The 19,105-nt window shown below is 41.0% G+C and overlaps 1 protein-coding gene across 2 annotated transcripts; it reads left to right on the forward strand.

Annotated features, from left to right (window-relative positions):
• The first annotated feature begins 5,131 nt into the window (after positions 1-5,131).
• Positions 5,132-14,853, forward strand: LOC309610556 (myosin regulatory light polypeptide 9). 2 transcript variants are annotated; one of them, XM_082353614.1, is made up of 4 exons: positions 5,132-5,291; positions 10,952-11,150; positions 11,641-11,802; positions 14,349-14,853. In XM_082353614.1, the coding sequence occupies exons 2-4, from the start codon at positions 10,967-10,969 to the stop codon at positions 14,519-14,521; spliced, it is 519 nt and encodes a 172-aa protein (XP_082209740.1). In that variant the 5' UTR covers positions 5,132-5,291; positions 10,952-10,966; the 3' UTR covers positions 14,522-14,853. The 2 variants fall into 2 exon arrangements, with proteins under 2 accessions (XP_082209740.1, XP_082209739.1); XM_082353613.1 differs by lacking the exon at positions 5,132-5,291 and adding an exon at positions 9,792-9,940.
• Positions 14,854-19,105: the final 4,252 nt, after the last annotated feature.

Raw genomic sequence — 19,105 nt, forward strand, 5'->3', positions numbered from 1 at the left:
TCCCTATTTTAAGGTCAGCTCATTAGCAACCTTAATTTCATTCTTAATTCCTCTGTTATGTAACCTAACATAGTCACAGGTTCTGGAATTAGGATGTGGACATCTTTGGGGAGCCTGCCATACATGGGATACATTACAGCATACTTGTTGATGGGAATAACCCAATAAAGAGAGAGAGAACCTGATGACGCTGGGGAGGGCAGAATTGTTGGAGTGACATGAGTGAGCAAATGGAGGAACTGGTTTTCCATAGGAGCAAGGAGGGTTCCTCTCAATTTAACAGAAGAGGAGAAGACAACAAATGGGGACAGATGCTGGCTGGTGGGTAAATGTGGGTGGTGTGGGAGCTCGTGGGAGTCATTTCTTTCTCAGTGACTCAGAAGCAAGGTCATGGACTGACAGCAAGGATGGGGGGAAGGTGTTGAAGGTGTGAGAAGACAGAAGTTATAAAACTGACATCGAAGAGATTAGGAGCATGAAAGAAATAGAGAAATGTCACGAGTACCTAGGTAGCATCAAGGGCCCACTTGATGTCTGTTGTCATTATTTAAAGTGTGCCCATTCAGCTTGTTTCCTCCAGCCAGGTAGACAAAACATGGGTACATTAATTAGCCAGGTTAGGTTAACTGCTCCACAAATTCCAAATCTCAGTGCCTTATCCAACCAAAGTCGATTTCTCACTAAGAAATTAACATGGACTATCTCACCTAATCCATACAATGGTTGAATAAAATGAATACCATTATTATACTCTTTTCCAGATGAAGAAACTAAAGAATTAATTGAAGCAAGCCTAAACCATAATTTTTGGTTTAGGTATTAGTTTTATTTGGGGGTATTTTTAAAAAATTTTTTGCCTCATAAGATTAATTCAGAAAATGTCATTTGGTCACTATACTCATTCATTAACAAACTATTATTAGAATCAACTATGTTAGGCTATGTATTTCAAATTATGAACCATAATATTATGATATTAGGAATCTTTGTCTTTTAGTAGTTGGAGCAGCATTTCTTCAATTAATTACCAGAGCCCAGTAACTTATTTTCTAGGTAATTCTTATTTCTTATTTTGGTTTGGTTTATTCATATTCTCTCTTCTTGCATCTTGTTTAGTATTTTAATTTTCCTAAGCATTTATCTATCTTATTTTTTCAGATTTACTAGTATGGAAGTAATAACTTTCCTCAAAAATTCTTAATTCAACTTCACATTATTTTTTTAATATCATTCCTGAATTTAGAAATAATTGTGATTTTTTTTTTTTAAAAAAAGCAATTCTTTATTTATGTAGAATTTTCTATACCCTTTTAATATACTACTTGTAGTTTTGGCGCTTTTAAGCTATTAACTTTAAAGTTAATACAGATTAACTCAAACACCTTTACTTCATTTAAAAGAAAGAAGCTCCTCCTACTGTTTTACTGAATTAATGCTAATTGTTACATTCTATTTCATGTACAGAGAATTAGAATTCCACTTATGTAGGTAAAACCAGAACGTAAGCCATGTCTCTTAACATTCAAAAGTTTCTTACATGCAATAAAAATTGCAAGTGATCATTACGAAATTATTGACTTAGGTAGTAAACACCAAGGGTCAATTCAGCTATGCTTCTTTGTTGTTTGGATATGGAGTTCCCCTCCTTGGACCAAAGAAGAGAGCGCAGCATAGTAAAATTAAATGTGGGCTTTGGGTCAGGACACTTACTAGTTATGTGCCCTTGAACAAGTAACCAGTTACTGAATATTTATTGGCACCCATGGATAATTAGGCACTTTATTAGGAGTTAGGGATTCGTGAACAAGAAATACTGGCCCCTGTCCTTCTATTTTACCCCTGGACAAGCAGAGACATGAGTTATAACCCTGGTTCTTTTATTGTCTTTTGGTGCATGTGCAAGTCACTAAAGTATTTAAGCCTCGGTTTCCTAATCTGTGAAACAGAGGTGATAATACTTACCTCACAGGGTAGTTGTAAGAATTAAATGATAAAAATGCTTATGTAGAATACCTAGTACATAACAGGTATATAGTAACTGTGTGTTCCTTTTCTTTCTGTGTTTTTTTTTCTTTAGATCTGATCTCAGGGCGGGGGGGTGGGGGGAAAAAGGAGCCTCACCTTGAGGCAGGAGCAATAGTGCCCTTTCAGTGTAATTACAGCACCCCCAAATAATTGCATACTATATAGTCTGAGTTCCTGAAACATCAGTGCGTGGTTTTTCCCAGCCCTGGCACTACTGACATTTTTGGCAGAATAATGCTCTGTTGTAGGGGGCTGTCCTGTGCATTGTGGGCGTTTAGCAGCATTCCCGGCCTCTACCCACTAGATGCCAGTAGCAGCTCCCTGGTTATGAAAATCAAAACTGTCTCCAGACATTGCCAAGTGTTCCCTTGGGGGAAAGTCACCCCTGGTTGTGAACCTCCACATTAGTGGATCATAAATTCACATGTAGTGGGTCTTGAGCATTTTAAAAAGTTAAATGGCATAAAGTTGACAAGAATAGAAATCTTAGAAAGTATTACAGGCAGTCAAGTATTGCTTAGTGATATAAATTTCTTACTGTGAGTGGTCAAAAATTTGAAAGCCACTGTACTCAATGAAAACTTTCATATAAACTCATTTAATCAGAAAACTCTATAAAATAAGCAGGACAGATGTTATCCTGTCTCACAAATCAGAAAATTGACTGTCAGATCAGTTGAATGACTTGCCCTCAGGGTTACTCAGTAGGCTAAAGGAAAGATGTGAAACCCAACCCAGGTCTCTCAACTTTTAATGACAAGGTGTAAAGGGGATTGTCACCTGAGGGCAAAGATCTCCCGAAGGGTCCACAAGGGAAGAGATATTAGAGTGAGAGGTCTTTGGTGGTGGGTCCAATCATTAAAATTTAATATCAAAACGTTAGATGGAAATTTAACATTTTATCAAGATATTATTTTTCCACACCGCTAACCTTTGTATACCCACAGTTAATTGGGGAATGAATAAATTAATGAATGAACATGGACCACACAAATCCCAGTGGTCAGTCAGCCAGGCCCTCTGATCACCTCCAGACAATCAGGCAGGCTGCTCCCTTTGCCTGGAATCTCCCTCTCCTCTCTTTCCCCACTGACTTCTAGAATCAGCTCTTCAGTAGTCCTCCGAGGGACACTGTCCACAAGTCCCCACACAGGCTGATTTCCTCCTCTGTGCTCCTTCCATAAACCTTACCAAATTATGCTGTAATTTTCTGTTCCACGTTTGTTCCCTGATAACTCCCTGTGCCTTTACTCCCTCCCCTGTCATCCCAGAGGTAGAAACTATGCTCTATTTCAAAAACCAAATAAACCACAGCACTCACCACAGTGCTTGCCAATGCAGTTGCTGTTTAATACCTCTTGCCTGAATGGAAGGAAAGCAGACAGACAAAGCAATTATCTCATACTATGGAAGCAAAAGACTGTTGCTGCTCCCTGCCGCCCTGAGGGGACAACTATACCGTCCATTTCACCCTATGGGATGAGTTTTCTTCCCGGAGGACAGCAGTGGGAGCTCTAGCGCCCCCTGGTGGCAGGTGGGGGTGTGAGCACTGCAGGCGGCTCGCCCTGCTGCCCAAGCCAGTCTCCAAGAACCATCTGCATTCCCCCCCACCCCGACTCAGCCATCTGGAGTTTGTGCCCTCACTGCCTAGTCTTAGACCCTAAACTGTCCTCGCTCTGTGTCCCCACCTTCGGTGATAAGACTCACTTAGGATCCCTGTTAAACTGATGGCTTCCCAGGACCCGCCCTGCAAGATTCTGATTCAGCGGGTTGGAGATGAGGCCCCCAAGATTGTGTATTTTTAACTAGTACCCCAAGTGATTCTCACTACCAAGGCTGTTTGGTAAACTAATCATCTTCATTTCACTCACGCTGTAGAATTAGGGCAGTTTATTTTTCAGTGACTTCACCTTTAAGTGAACTTGGGAATATATTATTGGTTAAGAGACGAAACGCTCCTGAGGTCCTTGAAGGTGTAGCTTATTCGTATTTCGAGTATATTATCCTGCACCTTTTACCTTCCTTGTCAGCAGCAGGGTGACTGGAGAGAGGGCGGCTTTCGAGGGCGATCCCAAACCTCAGAACTGTTCCGGCCACGTGAGCCAGACCAGGCACGTGACCCCGGAGCCAAGATGACCCTGGAGTGGCATCGGCCCCAGCCCACCCCTTCCTCCGAGGGGACCTGCAGCACAGGCTCTCTCGCCGGAGTCTGGACGCAGGAAGACAATTGGGGAGGGCTTTCCTTTAACGAGACGCACTGGCTGAACCAGCCCGGGGCAAGGAGAGCGGAGCACAATAGGCCCCACTTTCTGGCCCCCTTTCCACCAGGCGCACGGCCGCACCACAGTCAGAGGCGGGGGCGAAATTAGGAAGCTCTCGCTGCTGGTCGCGCGTCTTCCTTTCGAGCCGGACGCAGTCAGGCTATCTTGTTCACGGGGTCTGAGGGGCTCTGGTGGGAAACATAACTGCGAAAGTTTTTGAACAGGGAAGAGGTCTTCGGCCGCCCGTGGCCTGAGGAAATCCTTCTGGGCCGAATAAATAGTGGCCTCTTGTCTGAGGGCCCTCCGGACTAAATGTCTGCTCCTGTGGGGAGGGGCGGGACTCTTCATAAAATAACACGGTACACAGCAAATCTTTTGCCCAAAGGCCTCCTCCCGGGATAGGCGGGCCGACCTCCGAACCTCCTGAGTCACCCTGAGGTGAGCCACACGCGCAGGCCCACGACTACTCCGCGGCAAGGGCGGGGCGCTCTGGGGCGGGGCGAAGGCCACTCACGTGGGCCACGAAGCCCTCTCCGCGATTTCCCTACAAGGACTTGGGCTGTCGGGCCCCGCCCCTGGCCTGGCCCTGGAATGTGCGGAGGGGCAAACCCACAGGACAGAGCCAACCATTTGCCAAGAGGAAAGGGGGAAAGAAAAGCTTACATTGTAAGAAGAGGTATTAAAAAAAAGGAAAACTCAGTCATCAGACCGGGAGAACCATTACACCTTCTTCTACGTTCTAAGTTGCCCGCTTGACACGTCCTTCCCGTGCACTTGGTCAAAACTGCGCCCTTTGAGCACACTGGCAACTCCCCCGCCCCGTCACCCTTCCATTAAGCCAGGCTCACACTGTTAGCAGAGAATGGTGACTCGCTTCCTTCCGGTCCGCTAAGCGGAGGCCGGAAGTGTTGTTTGCAGCGTCTCTGGGAGTGGAAAGGAGTCGGTAGCGGCAGTCAGGGCAGCGAGGGGTTCCCTGAAGCGCTCGGGTTCTCGCGGCTGAGCAGGGTGAGTGGTGCTCGCGGTCGGGCGCGTGAGGCCCATGCCGGGGCGCATCCCCTCGGGACGGCTTGGGGTGGGGGGGCAGTGGCGCTCCCCGGGCGCCGGGAGCGCACCTGGGCAGGTGTGCCAGTCGGTCCCTGGGTTTCGAGCCCCAGTGCCAGCTCCAGCATCGAAGGCCGCGGCCGGAAGCGGCTCAGACGCCGACTTCGTTCCTTTGCCCAAACTAGGAGCTCGGGAAGTGTGGCTTAGTCTGCTGGCGCCGCGAGCTTGGGCGGCAGCAGGCCTGCGAAATCCGAGCCCCGCGGAGCTGACTCTGGGACTAAGTTTAGTTTATAACGTAAACTTGCCCGATTCAAGAGAGTTTGCGTAAAAACTGTAGCCCAGTGCGCCCCCCTCCCCCTCGCTGCAGCTGTTGTCGCAGCTGTGTGGCTACGTTTAGTGGGAATAACCACCTCAAATTAGCAACTTCCTCAGCTCAGTGTCCACTTTTGTAATTAGCGTTTTATTTTTAAGTGATATTTGGACAAAGAGGAGTTCGGGGTTTAGTTTGCGGCTCCAGAAAAACTCCAAAATACAATACCGTGTTACTCTTGGGTGGAGACTCGGGGTTAAGTCAATTTCCCAAAGTGTTTCCTTTTAAAGTAGTTGAATTGGTTTATCAAAGAGTGTTTCAGTTCTTTACAGAACTTTGGAACAGAAATAAGCGTTAGGTTGAGATTTTAACTTAAGTGCAAAAAGTTTTATATCTAAAGGTGAAGAAAGTGAATGTTTCCTAAAATTACTACGATTTGTTTCATGTTCTGGAAGGCTTTTGATAAGACTTAACCAGAAAAAGCTTTTTATTTAAAAAAGTGAGGCTTTACTGGCAAGTGAACCACGACAAAGAATTGCCTTTGTCAAGTGCTGAGAACTTTTTGGGTGTGGCAGTCTGAGGGAACTAATCCTACCTTCTACCGGAAGTTTGCGTAGGAATTGAAAACTTGTTTTAGTTGGAACGGAAGCACCAGCCTGAAAATGTACTTTTAAAAAGCCGTGGTTAGCACCAAAAAATTACATATACTTAGCTTTAAAAAAAGAAGTGCATTGATTAAATGAGACGGTAGATTTGGTCTGGATTTGGAAAGCAGATACTACGTGCTCTCACATTAGGAAGTGTTTTCTAAAATGGGAGTTCTTCCTTAAAGAATATAATCATATTTCCAGAATACTATCAATTTGAGTGTTAGTTCTGTAGAAAAAGTCTTCGGATTAGTTTACATTTATTACCACTACAAACGCTGGACTCTAGGATTCTAACTAGGGTAACCTAATGTAATATTGGTATGGATTAATCCCATTTTATAAATGAAACCAAAGTATCTAGAAATTCTGAAAAATCTTCTGGTTGCCCTTGATGTGTGAGGAAAGCCTCTTTGAGGATCTTTATTTTCCATTTCCCCCATCACTTAATAACATCTTCCTTACATAGTTTGTATCCCTCCTTTTGTCATAACACTGAATGATTCTCTTCCTATTTGATCAAGCTAAAAGGATAAATCTAGAAATTCATTACCACCAACACTCCCCTTCCCTGATTAAGACAAGATTATACTCCTTCAGATCTGTAAACTGAATCTCCTTGACTGAATCTCTTCTATATATTTAATAGAAGCTGGCTCTGCAAGCCTGTGGGTTTTCAAGTTCCGTACAACACAGCCCTTCATGCCAAAGATCTTTAATTAAATGCTTCAAAAATACACTCTAGACTATAACTTAGGATGAGTGAGGACATAACTCGGAAATCTCAGGTGCCTTCATGGCAATCTTCCCACCCTAAATAAAGAATAGTTACATTGATGAATAAAATATTTTCAATTTTATTTTGCCCTAGCTTATGAGAGTTGTGTGTTTGCTGAAGGATTGTTAAATGAAGAGGGTTACAGGTTGACCCGTTTGGGGAGAGTAAAAGTGGACAGCATACTAGAATCGTAGCTAGGAGGCCAATGACAGTATCTATCATCAGTGATCTTCTCCTTCGGATCATAGCACTGTTCCTCATTTGGCTCCTTCTCCGCCAGTGTTTATTCCACCCATACTTTCAGTTTGGTAGGGGAAAATAAAAAACACCTTTTGCTTATTTTGAAATAACTGACTGCAAAGCTGAACTCCCTATCACTAAAAGGATCTGGGTTTCTGGTGGGAAACAGATCAGAATCCAACCTCCTTGAAAAAGTAAAGGCCCATGTAGTAACTTGCCCAACGGTATACTACCAGTTTTTGGTAGAATTAGCTACCCTAATTTGTTAGAAGTAAGACTAACATTTAAGTCTCTTAATTCTAAGGACGTCTTGTAGCTTTTAGGATTTTTCAGTCTTCTCCCCCCGCCGAAATCTTTTAGAAACAAAGATCTTTTCTGAACTCAATGTTTGATAATCATGTACCACCTTTGAGTTATTTTTCATTTTTGTTACGTATTGTTTTAACTTGAGAGCCATACTCCTGGAATGAAAACTGTGTGACTCATTTCATAAGTTGAACCAATCATCTCATTTCTTTTAAAGTTGCCTCCCCAACTATATTTTAAGCTCCTTGAAGATAGCACACCTACCTTACATTTCTTAATTCTTAAATAATAATCAGCGCTCATGACATTTAATGCACATGAATGTAATTCTACTGATCATATTAAAGGTCGATGGTTAAGTATCGAATGGGCTAAAGAAAAATTCTGTGAGACCACTGTCAGTGCTGACCCCAAAAATACCTTTATAATGTTTAAAAACTATGTTAGAATGCATTTACAAATTTAAAGAATGCATGATTTTAAAAAGGCTAAATAGGGGACTTCCCTGGTGGCACAGTGGTTAAGAATCCGCCTGCCAGTGCAGGAGACACGGGTTCGAGCCCTGGTCCGGGAAGATCCCACATGGCCGTGGAGCAGCTAAGCCCGTGCACCAGAACTACTGAGCCTGCACTCTAGAGCCCGCGGGCCACAACTACTGAGCCCTCGTGCCACAACTACTGAAGCCCACGCACCTAGAGCCTGTGCTTCGCAACAAAGAGAAGCCACCGCGATGAGAAGCCGCCCAACCCAATGAAGAGTAGCCCCCACTCGCCGCAACTAGAGAAAGCCCGCACGCAGCAACAAAGACCCAACACAGGCAAAAATAATAAATATATTTATTTATTAAAAAAAAAAAAGCAGCTGTAAAAAGGCTAAATAGGAAATACATCAAAATTCAAGAATGAGAGTGGGTGTGTGTTACTTTATAATCCAAACTAAGTTTTAAAAAGGTGTATAGAGGACCCGCACCAAATTGAGTATTACGAGTTTTTTTGTTTTGTTTTTTATAAATTTATTTATTTATGTTTGGTAGTGTTAGGTCTTCGTTGCCGTGCACGGGCTTTCTCTAGTTGTGGCGAGCGGGGGCTACTCTTCGTTGTGGTGCGCGGGCTTCTCATTGTGGTGGCTTCTTATTGCGGAGCACAGGCTCTAGGTGCGCGGGCTTCAGTAGTTGTGGCTCATGGGCTCTAGAGTGCAGGATCAGTAGTTGTGGCGCACAGGCTTAGTTGCTCCATGGCATGTGGGATCTTCCCAGACCAGGGCTCAAACCCATGTCCCCTGCATTGGCAGGCGGATTCTTAACCACTGCGCCACCAGGGAAGCCCTATGAGGTGTCCTAGATTAAAAAAATCAGTTGTATCAACCATTTGACCTATAATTTTCATCAGTTTCTTTGTTCTTAAAATAACTGGCATTTGTGCATCATTAGGGGAATATAATGTAGTCAAACAAAATAGACTGTTTTTAAAGATGTGCTTTGTTTTGCAAAGACATGGCATACCTAAAATATTAAAGAGATGTGGACTGGTAAATATATGCCACTCATTGGGTCTCAACCGCTAACCCAAGTCCTGGAGTCCATTTAAGAGATGGAAGAATAATACATATATGCTATAACTCCTTGTAGTTTTTAAAACTACATTTAGAATAGAGGGGGACATTACAGTTCCATATAGTTTAGATAATAGTGGGATTTACTGCGTCCAGAGGTGTTACAGAGTGAAAATATGCATTCATGAAAGGGTAATTAAAGGAAACTTGGAAACTAGGGAAGAGTATATATCATAACTGCTATGTCACGTAGGGTATATCTTACCAGCAACACATTCCAGTGTATCCTAGGAGTGCTATATTTAATGGACTAGAATTTGTGACTCTCCTTTGTGGAATTTCCTTCTAAAATCTGAGCTTTCCTTCTAAAATTCAGCTTAAAAAAAAAAAAAATCTGAGGCAGAGTCAGAGCTTTTCTAATTATTTCCATAATTGAATTTAGCCTGGCTGATGTGGTGTAATCAAGGAAAGAATGTAAGAAGTTTTGAAACTCATGTGGAGCCTTGTGTTCTAAAGCCACTTTGCAGTACTGACATCTAGGTAGTACTTCATTCTTTGCAATCCACAGACTTATTTTTAGAGTAAGGGCATAGTGTTTTGCTACATCATAGTTAAATGTTGTTTTCAGAACGTAAGCTTTAAAATTGTTGTCCTGGTCAGAGAGTGAAATCAGTAGTGCCTATTTTAGACCTGCTTCAAAGAATATAACTGAATACAGTGTCTTGGTCTTGTGGGTTAGAGGTCTTGCAGACTGCCATTGCCACCTCAGCTCTGAAAGATGGTATGGTAAAATTTTATTATCTGATGACTCTGGGATTTTTAACTTCAAACAAATTTTTATAGTATTAAAGATTGTGTTGAAAGGAAAATTACCTCTTCATCTTACGTATTATTATTGAACGTTATTTTTAACTTAAATTTTATAGGGATAAATTTAGATTAGAGAGCAAAGGTAGTTTCCATACCTCTTTAAATGCTTTCTAAAACTTTTTAAAAACTAAATTGCTTTAAAAATTTTTATTGTGCTCTCATTTTTGTTTAGAGGACTTAGTCACCTCAAGTGATTTAGCTTAGCTCTGTGCAACAAATTGGTTAGGATAGAGTGGAAATACTTACAAAACTTAATTATTGATGAATTACCTTTGGAGTTTTCTATACTTTTTCAGTTAGCCTTTTAACAGGTATCTTTCCTGAAGTACTTTGATTCCAGGAGTGAGGGTGCGATAAGAAATGTTAGTTGCGAGTGGAAGAATGGTATTTGGCAGTAAGATTAGGAGATGAAGACCTGTCGCATCAGTTAATCCTCCTTCCTTCTTTCTGTCCACGTTAGAATGGGAGGCTGGTTTCAGCTAGGGCTGCAGAAGGATAGACCTGTTGAAGATGAGTTAGTGTCCCTCAGTACTCCATAGCACTAATGTACAGAACCCAACGTTTTTTGTTTCTTGTTTTCTGTGTTGTTATTAAGCTAGTAGATTGGGTTATTGGTCCTTAATCAGCTGTCCAGTAGTACTGGGGACAGGAAATCTTGTTGATAATTCTGTGAGCTTTGAATTAATGTTGGTCGTAGTTTCGTCACAACTGCTAAGGATGAGTGAACTCAAAGCATGAGTCTGGTTTTTCTCTTTGTAGATTGATTCTCTGCATAATGGTATCGATTAGTTGAGAGAGATTTTTGCCAAGTGATACTATCCTGTGGAATAGTCTTTAGACGTATCTCTAAGTGGCTCAAACATATCAGGAAGGTTGGTTCAGTTTACTTTTTGTTATTTCTTGTATTTCCCTTCTTTGTTAGGATTTAACCGCCACCATGTCGAGCAAAAGAGCAAAGACCAAGACCACCAAGAAGCGCCCCCAACGCGCAACCTCCAATGTGTTTGCCATGTTTGACCAGTCACAGATTCAGGAGTTCAAGGAGGCCTTCAACATGATCGATCAGAACAGAGATGGTTTCATCGACAAGGAAGACTTGCATGATATGCTTGCCTCCCTGGGTAATGATCAGTTTTAACATTAATAAATCAAATAGAATTTCTATAACACCTTTTATATTTATTTCTTAAGCCAATCTAGTGATGCTTTGTGAAGCCAATCTAATGATGTTACAGTTCACTAAGATTCAAAGTCTGGAGCATTGTTTCCCAAAGCGTGGTCCCCGGACAACCTGCAGATTTCTGGCCCAGTCTCCGGGTTAGGCTGGGGGCCAGCCGTGTACGTGCATGCACTGCAAACACTGATCTTGATTATGAGAGCAGTGTTATTCCTCCTGACATCCCAGTGGAACAGCACACAGTCTCCAGACTCTTAAAACGGATCCTATTCATCGAGAAGACTTTTTTCCAAATAGTTTTGCTATCTTGAATGCAAATAGCAAACTGTTTAAATGATCATCTTTCTTGTCAAAATGTTTACCATGATGAATTGTTGATGCGTTTTGTGGTGTAATTATCACCCTCTTAAAATATGACCCTCTTTCTTGTTTAGGGAAAAATCCAACTGATGAGTATCTGGACGCCATGATGAATGAGGCTCCAGGTCCCATAAATTTTACCATGTTTCTCACGATGTTTGGTGAAAAGTTAAATGGCACCGATCCAGAAGATGTCATCAGAAATGCTTTTGCTTGCTTTGATGAAGAAGCAACTGGTAAGTCTGAGGTAACCTTTAATTACCAAGTGATTTAATTTTTGGTTATGGCAACTAAAATATATAATAACTTGAAATATGATGACATATAATACCCTCAGGTTTATACCATACCTGTTTTGGGGGATTTTGGGGGACAGGTTTTGCTTATGCCTTGTTAGTCACTCACTTCACTGTCTCTGCCCTTAAATATTTAATTTACAATTTAATAGGTATATTTGAAACTTCTTTAGGAAACTTACGTTACTCCTTTACTAGAATAATTCCACAAGGGTCAGGCACTCAGTAAATGTGTGTCAAACGAATATCTTTTACTGGAGCAATCTTGGAAAAAGTTTAAATTGCTGTAGGCGGTGATACCAGTACAATCCTATGTTTGTTTATCAGGCACCTCTCAGCTCTGAGAGTGTTTAGATCTGGTATCTAACCTTTCCCTCTGGAATCAGGTGCCCCGGTTTCACAATCCTATTCTGCATAATAGCTGTGTGATTTCAGGCGAGTTACTTAACTTCTCTAAGCCTCTGTTTTCTTATTTGTAAGATGGACAGTAATATTACCTACCTCATAGGGTTGTTGTGAGGATTAAATGAGGAAATGAGATAGTAGCTTACTGCCTGCATGGAGTGAACTCTCAAAGACACCCAAAAGGTTAACTAAATACATGCCTGATAAGGGGGTAACTCATGGCAAGTTTTTAAGAAGGAAGGCACACCCTCTGGTTACACATTACTTGGACTAAACAGTCCAAGCATAGTTTGGGCATGGAAGCATAGTCTCCCCACTCTGGCTTTCAAGGCTCCACACGATAGAACCTCATTTGGCCTGTTCAAGTAGACCACCCTCAACTCTTCCTAACCTCCTTCCAGACTCCTCCATGCGTTGTTGCCCTGACTTACCTCCACCATTTCTGCCTCTGCCTTTCCTCCTTATACCACCTCCTTCCTCCTTCCCCTTGAAATCAAGACTCTGAACAGTTATTTCTGGAAGGGGTAGGGAAGGGGCAGGCAGAAGAGACTTTTTTCCTGCTAAAAACATTTGTGTATTGATTGAATTTTTTACAGTCAATGGGTATTACTTTTTTAGTGGAAGGGAATAAAACCATAAAAGAGTAAAGTGTCTTATTTATTCTTCAAAGTCATCTCAATGGTCACATTCTTTATAGAGCCTTACCTGTGTTTTCATACTATTTTGTCCTGACCTCTGGGAAAACTTAAAAGCTCTCCCTTTCCCTCTCCAAAGTATTTTATGTATGTCTCTACTGGCACGTACTCTACCTGAGCTTCTACTTTAGTTGTGTGCTTATTTCTAATCAGTCTCTCCCTGCTCCCAGGATAATGGCTGTGTCTTCACCAGCGTTACATTCCCATCTTCGTAACCCCTCCCAGCTCCTACCACAGTCCCTTGCACATAGTCAATGATGATTTTACATGATAGTTGAACGACTTGGCTGGAGATGAGGATTTATTTCTACAAGCTAAAAGGCTAAGATTTGGAGAACTTTTTTTTTTTAATCTAGGATTGAATTAGCAAAAACAATCCATAAATCTAGAGTTTCTTTTGTGAACTGACCTTACACTTTAAACTCATAGGAAATATATTATCAATGTTTTAGCTTAATTTCACATACAAGGAAGTTGTCAGATTTTTCTTTTTTTACTTTATGAATTTCAGAATTTCTGTGCTTGAATGGTCATTTATTACCTTTGGATTACTGCATTAGTGGGTCTCAATCATGATTGCTCATGGGATTTACTGGGGAGCCTTTTAAAAATATCAGTAACAGATAATAAGTCAAGGGTGGCCTCTGGGGTTGTTTTGTTTTGAGCTGCCTGGATGATTCTTATGTGCAGTCAGGCTTTATGAGAACCCTGCTTTCACGAGTCCAGAGTAGAAAGCATTCCTCTCAGCTCACCACTATACCCCCAATGCCTATCCCAGTGTCCGCAACATAGTTAATGCTCAAATATCTACTCAGTGTTTTTGCACATCCTGGGCCTGAACATATTTGTTACTGAATCTAAAATTGGATTTGTTTAAAAAAAAATTTTTTTAATCTCATTTTACATATAAAGAAAAAGAAGGAGGTAAAGTGAAATGCCTGAAGTAACATAGCTTGTTAAAACTGGACCTCAAGACTTCAGTATTCTTTCCACTGAAGCACTTTATCGATGTTTATGATGATTTTAGTGTATTTACTTGTAGAATAAGTGTGACCATGCTATTCTAAGGAACCATGAGGCTTAGATTCCTTAATCATACTTTATGGCTTGTGGTTAGGCATAGGCTTAGCCACTGTTATCAAGAGATCAGGAGATGGATGTCAGGTGAGGTCAGTAGAGCAGAGCAGGTTAATGTCACTAAGCAACAGGGCATTTTCTAGGCAGCTGTCTGCTGAGGCTGGCTTTAGCACGTCAAGACCTCATACTTCATACATTTGCATGCTTCTAGTTCTTAACATACAGCCCATGCTTAGTCAAGCGTAGGTGCCCCTTGCAGTTACTCCTCAGAGTAGTGTGTCTTCTGATCCCTGCTTCTTTTGTCTTTAGGCACCATTCAGGAGGATTACCTGAGAGAGCTGCTGACCACAATGGGAGATCGGTTTACAGATGAGGAAGTGGACGAGCTGTACAGAGAAGCACCTATTGACAAAAAGGGGAATTTCAATTACATTGAGTTCACGCGCATCCTTAAACATGGAGCGAAAGACAAAGATGACTGAAAAGAACTTCAAATTCCAGCCAAACTTTCCTTGTTGCTACTTTGGGTATTTCTGAGACTTTCTCTTAGAGCCTATTGCATGCCCTTAGCTTTACAGCTTTTGCCTTTCTTGTTGTATTTATTCTCAACCATTTGGGGCACATGCATCTCTATAATTCAGACTGGAAATGGGACTTTTTGTCATTTTCAGAATAGAAAATAGGGTAGTTTAACTTACCCCTACCTTCCCCTCCCCCAATAACTGCAGTCTACAAAGAGTCGATATATTTTTTCAGAGAAAGTTATTCACTCAATTTTTTCTGAACCATAATTAAACTTTATGATAGAAACTTACTTGTAGAAACTTACTTGTTTAAAACTTCTTTATTTACCAAAATTGGCTTTTGTTGGTCTTGGTTGCAAATTTTTTTTTTTAATTAATTAATTTATTTATTTTTGGCTGCGTTGGGTCTTCGTTGCTGTGCGCGGGCTTCTCATTGAAGTGGCTTCTCTTGTTGCAGAGCATGGGCTCTAGGCATGTGGGCTTCAGTAGCTGTGGCTCAAAGGCTCTAGAGCACAGGCTCAGTAGTTGTGGCTCACGGGCTTAGTTGCCCCGCAGCATGTGGGATCTTCCCTGACCAGGGCTTGAACCCGTGTCTCCTGCATTGGCAGGCGGATTCTTAACCACTGTGTCACCAAGGAAGCCCTTGGTTGCAACTTCTAAAGAAAGGTAGTGGGAAATCCCTGGCGGTCCAGTAGTTAGGACTCCACCTGCACTTTCATTGCCAAGGGCCTGGGTTCAATCCCTGGTGAGGGAACTAAGATCCCACAAGATGCGTGGCGCGGCCAAAAATAAAGAAAGAATGGTAGTGAGGCAAATCCTAGAAAATAATACGGTTGTTAGACCTCCCCTTTACTCCTGCCAGTTTTCCTAACAATCCTACTCCTCTACTATTCATTCTTCCCCCTTTTTAAAGAAATCCAATTTTAACTGCCTTTATTGAGTTTCCTGCACTTTGCCTTCCAATTTTAAAAATAATTTCCTGTAAAATTTACATGTATATGATAGCTTTGGTAGCTTTAAATCCTAAAGTATAACATACCTGCCAACATCACCCCATGTCTGTTCTAATCTTTTGTACGTAACTTCATGTCATTTAAAATTAGACCAGGCCACTGAGTGTAATTTTAATTTGTCCTAATTTTTAAAACTATTTTAGCCCCAAAGGTTCTATGGAATGCTTCTACCAAAAAGGCGGATTTTTTGTATTGTATTTCAAAGTGTTGGAAACATAGTATGGTTGTTGGTTTGTTTTGGGTTTTTTTGTATAGTTTCTTTTTATCACACAGTCCTCATTGAAGTACCGTGTTTATGCAGAGATTCACATGAGTTCATTTGTGAATCTTTGACATTCCTGACCTGCCCATGGTCAGAACAGCTGAAGCTACATGCCTGGGAAAGTGAGGTCATTATTTCAATCCTAAAAATAACTTATGCTATTTGCAGGAATGCAGGACTGTTTTCAGAGTTAATCAGGAAATGGTAGACAGTTTCATTCACTTTGGGCTTCAAAAATCTGACTTTCAAGGATTCATAAGTTTAAGAAAGATCCTGAAACACTGGGGGGAAAAGTTGGGTGAAGAGGGTTGACAATTAACCTGTGAAGATGAATAATTGATAATTACTATAACTTTATGTTTTATACTACTATTAACAAGACTGTCCTTGGACAAAACTATTACCTCATTGAATATGCAATTACTGAATGCCTTCAGAGCAGCAGACCTTTACACTCAACAGGATAGGTGAGCTAGATTCTTTAACCTCAGGAGACCAGCTTAAAATAGGAGTAGAAGGACTAATAACAAGACTGCTCTTGGCCCTTTCAAGATTAGAATCTTAGCACCTGCCTTAACTCTGCCTTTAATGTGTTCCTGAATTTCCTTCAGTGGTTTAAGCAAAGTACTTTTTCCAGGGTATAGCCATGATGCTGAAATTGTTGAACTAAATTTACATTTCAACTGAAAAAAAAACTTCTGCTTTGTTAACAAATTTCCAGTCAAGAACAAATAACATTGTTTCCATACTGAAAAAAAGGTAGCCTCATCTACTAAAATTATCTCTTGCAGTATCTCCACTTCCATTTCAGATAACTGCTCAAAGAACCAGCCGCAATTAGAAACAGTGGATAGTCTCCACTGAATGAAATGTCTCCTCATTTAGTAATAGCATTCTATATGTAGTAAGTAGGCTTTGCTTAAGTAAAGATGATTGACAGTAAAAAGCTAAAGCATCTACTCCAACAGTGCATTTGATAGAAAAACTGGTCTCCATGATGAAAGCCAGACTTGAAATAAACCATTTCAAAAGTTGTGATGAAACCAGCCTAATGGGGGCAGCCTCCTTACCCACCTGCTTATGATTACATTGTCATTTGGACTCCAGGGCCCAAATTTTATTTGATCAAGGAGCCTCTATGACTGCATGAGAACGGGACTTTGAGTGCTACTGGGAAAAAGGGAGCAGGCCAGACTATATGAGACAAGTAAAAGCAAATTCTGGAAAGCAAAGGCAACTATTTTTTTTTTTTTACAAAGTATGAGGGGGAAAGGACAGCAAGAGATGTACTAGACTTTGAGAAGTGCAGGCAAGTTGTAAGAAGGATCAGATAGAAGATGGTAAAAGAGCTTAGTAGATAGAACCACAACAGTGTTATGGAAACCAAGTGAATAATTTCAAGAGTGAGGAAGTTAGTCAGTAGTGTTAAACCACAGAAAAATGGGACACAGGAAAGTTTAAATGAGGCCACTGGATTTGGCAAGTCGGTCACTTCTGCCGGAGCTGTTAAGGTAGAGTCTTGAGTGCAGAATCCATAGTGTAGCAGGAGACAGGGACAATGCCTGGGTTTGGGGGTCAGGCCAGCTGCATTTTAATCTCATTCGTGCTACATCATGGCTTTATAACCTTAAGAAAGTTATTTAACCTCGCTCGACCTCTATTCATTTGTAAAATTGAAGTAATGCTCTGGTTCATAATAGGAACATAATCTATTAATATATAAAGCAGCATTTTTGTGATTAGGAGCAGTATGGGTTTTAGAGCCAGAAGTGGTTGAGTGAATAATGCCTGTTATTTGATGAGCTTTGTGTCCTTGGGCAGGTCGCCCAGCCCTAAGTGTCAGTTTCCTCACCTGTTTAACAGGGACAATGCCCTCCATGTTTGTTGTGAAAATAGAAACACTAAAGCTAAATGGGTCTGGCACACAGTAGGTATTCAAATAGTGGTTATTCTGTTTACCAGCAGGGGCTGTTGGGCAGCGAGGAGAGGCTTGAAGGGAAGGCAGGACCAAAGAGCATTTCTTTAGAGATTTCAAGCCTGTCTGTAGACAGAGGAAGAAGGCAAATGAGTAAAACCAAAGGAGTGTAAGCAAATGAGTGAAACCAAAGGAATGATGTGCAGGAGCTAGGAAGAGATAGAGCCTAGATCACATGTTGTAAGATTATTCTTAGAAAAACAAAAATGGATACTGCTCCCTCTGAAAACGGGAAAGGGTAGGTGATAGGAGTTTAATCGTAGTTGGAGATTAAAAGCTGAGGTTAGGAGAAAGGCCCATAGTGGTTTGATAGTAAATTGTCTCAAACTAGAATTTAATTAAAGGGTTGTTATGAGCATTTAATGAGAATATACATAAAAATGTGTGGTACCAAGTAGATCCTCAAATAGTTTATTTTAGATTTCCTGAGTAGGTCCAATATGCCAGAATAGTTTGTGTCTTTCTAGGTCCTTAAGTGTACAATTTCTTGATTGCCCTGCAACTCTGGTTATCTTTGCTGGCCTGAAAGGCATTGCTGAAGCTAATCCCATATTGAAGAAACAGCCAGTTTTCCCAAGTCCCTGTATCTTTTTATCCTAGGTTTATATGTGCCTGCTCAAATAATAGGCATCATAACTTCTCTTCCACATTTATCTACATACATCTTGTAGTGGTAGTGAATATACAACTTGTTTTTTAGTTTAATGTATCTTAAATTGTCATGTTTTGGCATACCCACCATTTTTGTTTTGAGTTTTAAGTATATTACCTTTTTTTAAACCATTCTTTTTAATGACCACAATAAACAATTATCTGGTATTTAGATATTCAGCTTTTCATTAATAAATATTAGTAAGTTTTTCTTTTGAATCTAGAGAGAACATTATACCCTAGGATTATTTTTCTATAACAGTGCTATCCAGTAGAATTTTCTGTGATGATGGAAATGCTCTCTGTGCTGTCCAGTAAGGACACTAGGTCACATGTGACTATTGAGCACTTAATCTTACAACATGTGATCTAGGCTCTATCTCTTCCTAGCACTTGTGTCTAATGTAACAGTTTTTAATTTACATTTAAATAGTCACGTGTGGTTAGTGACCATTGTGTTGAAAAGCAGTTCTAGAAACAAATATGGAGATCAAAGTCAAAGTACAGAGTGTCTCAGCTATGATCTTAATTAAGGTGGCCAGGGTGAGGGCTTATGGTATAGTAATAGACCATACTTGGAAGAGCTCTCTGACAAAGACCTCAGAAGCCAAAATGTTCTCAGGAGTAGAAAAATACTTACT

Source organism: Balaenoptera borealis (assembly GCF_965194805.1).
Source record: "Balaenoptera borealis genome assembly, chromosome: 14".
Taxonomy (NCBI): domain Eukaryota; kingdom Metazoa; phylum Chordata; class Mammalia; order Artiodactyla; family Balaenopteridae; genus Balaenoptera; species Balaenoptera borealis.

Bases quoted from the DNA above. Each gene is read 5' to 3' on its own strand.
- LOC309610556 (XM_082353613.1), top strand. The intron at 11,151-11,640 runs GTAATGATCAGT...TTTCTTGTTTAG, and splicing joins TGATATGCTTGCCTCCCTGG to GGAAAAATCCAACTGATGAG. The intron at 11,803-14,348 runs GTAAGTCTGAGG...TTTTGTCTTTAG, and splicing joins CTTTGATGAAGAAGCAACTG to GCACCATTCAGGAGGATTAC.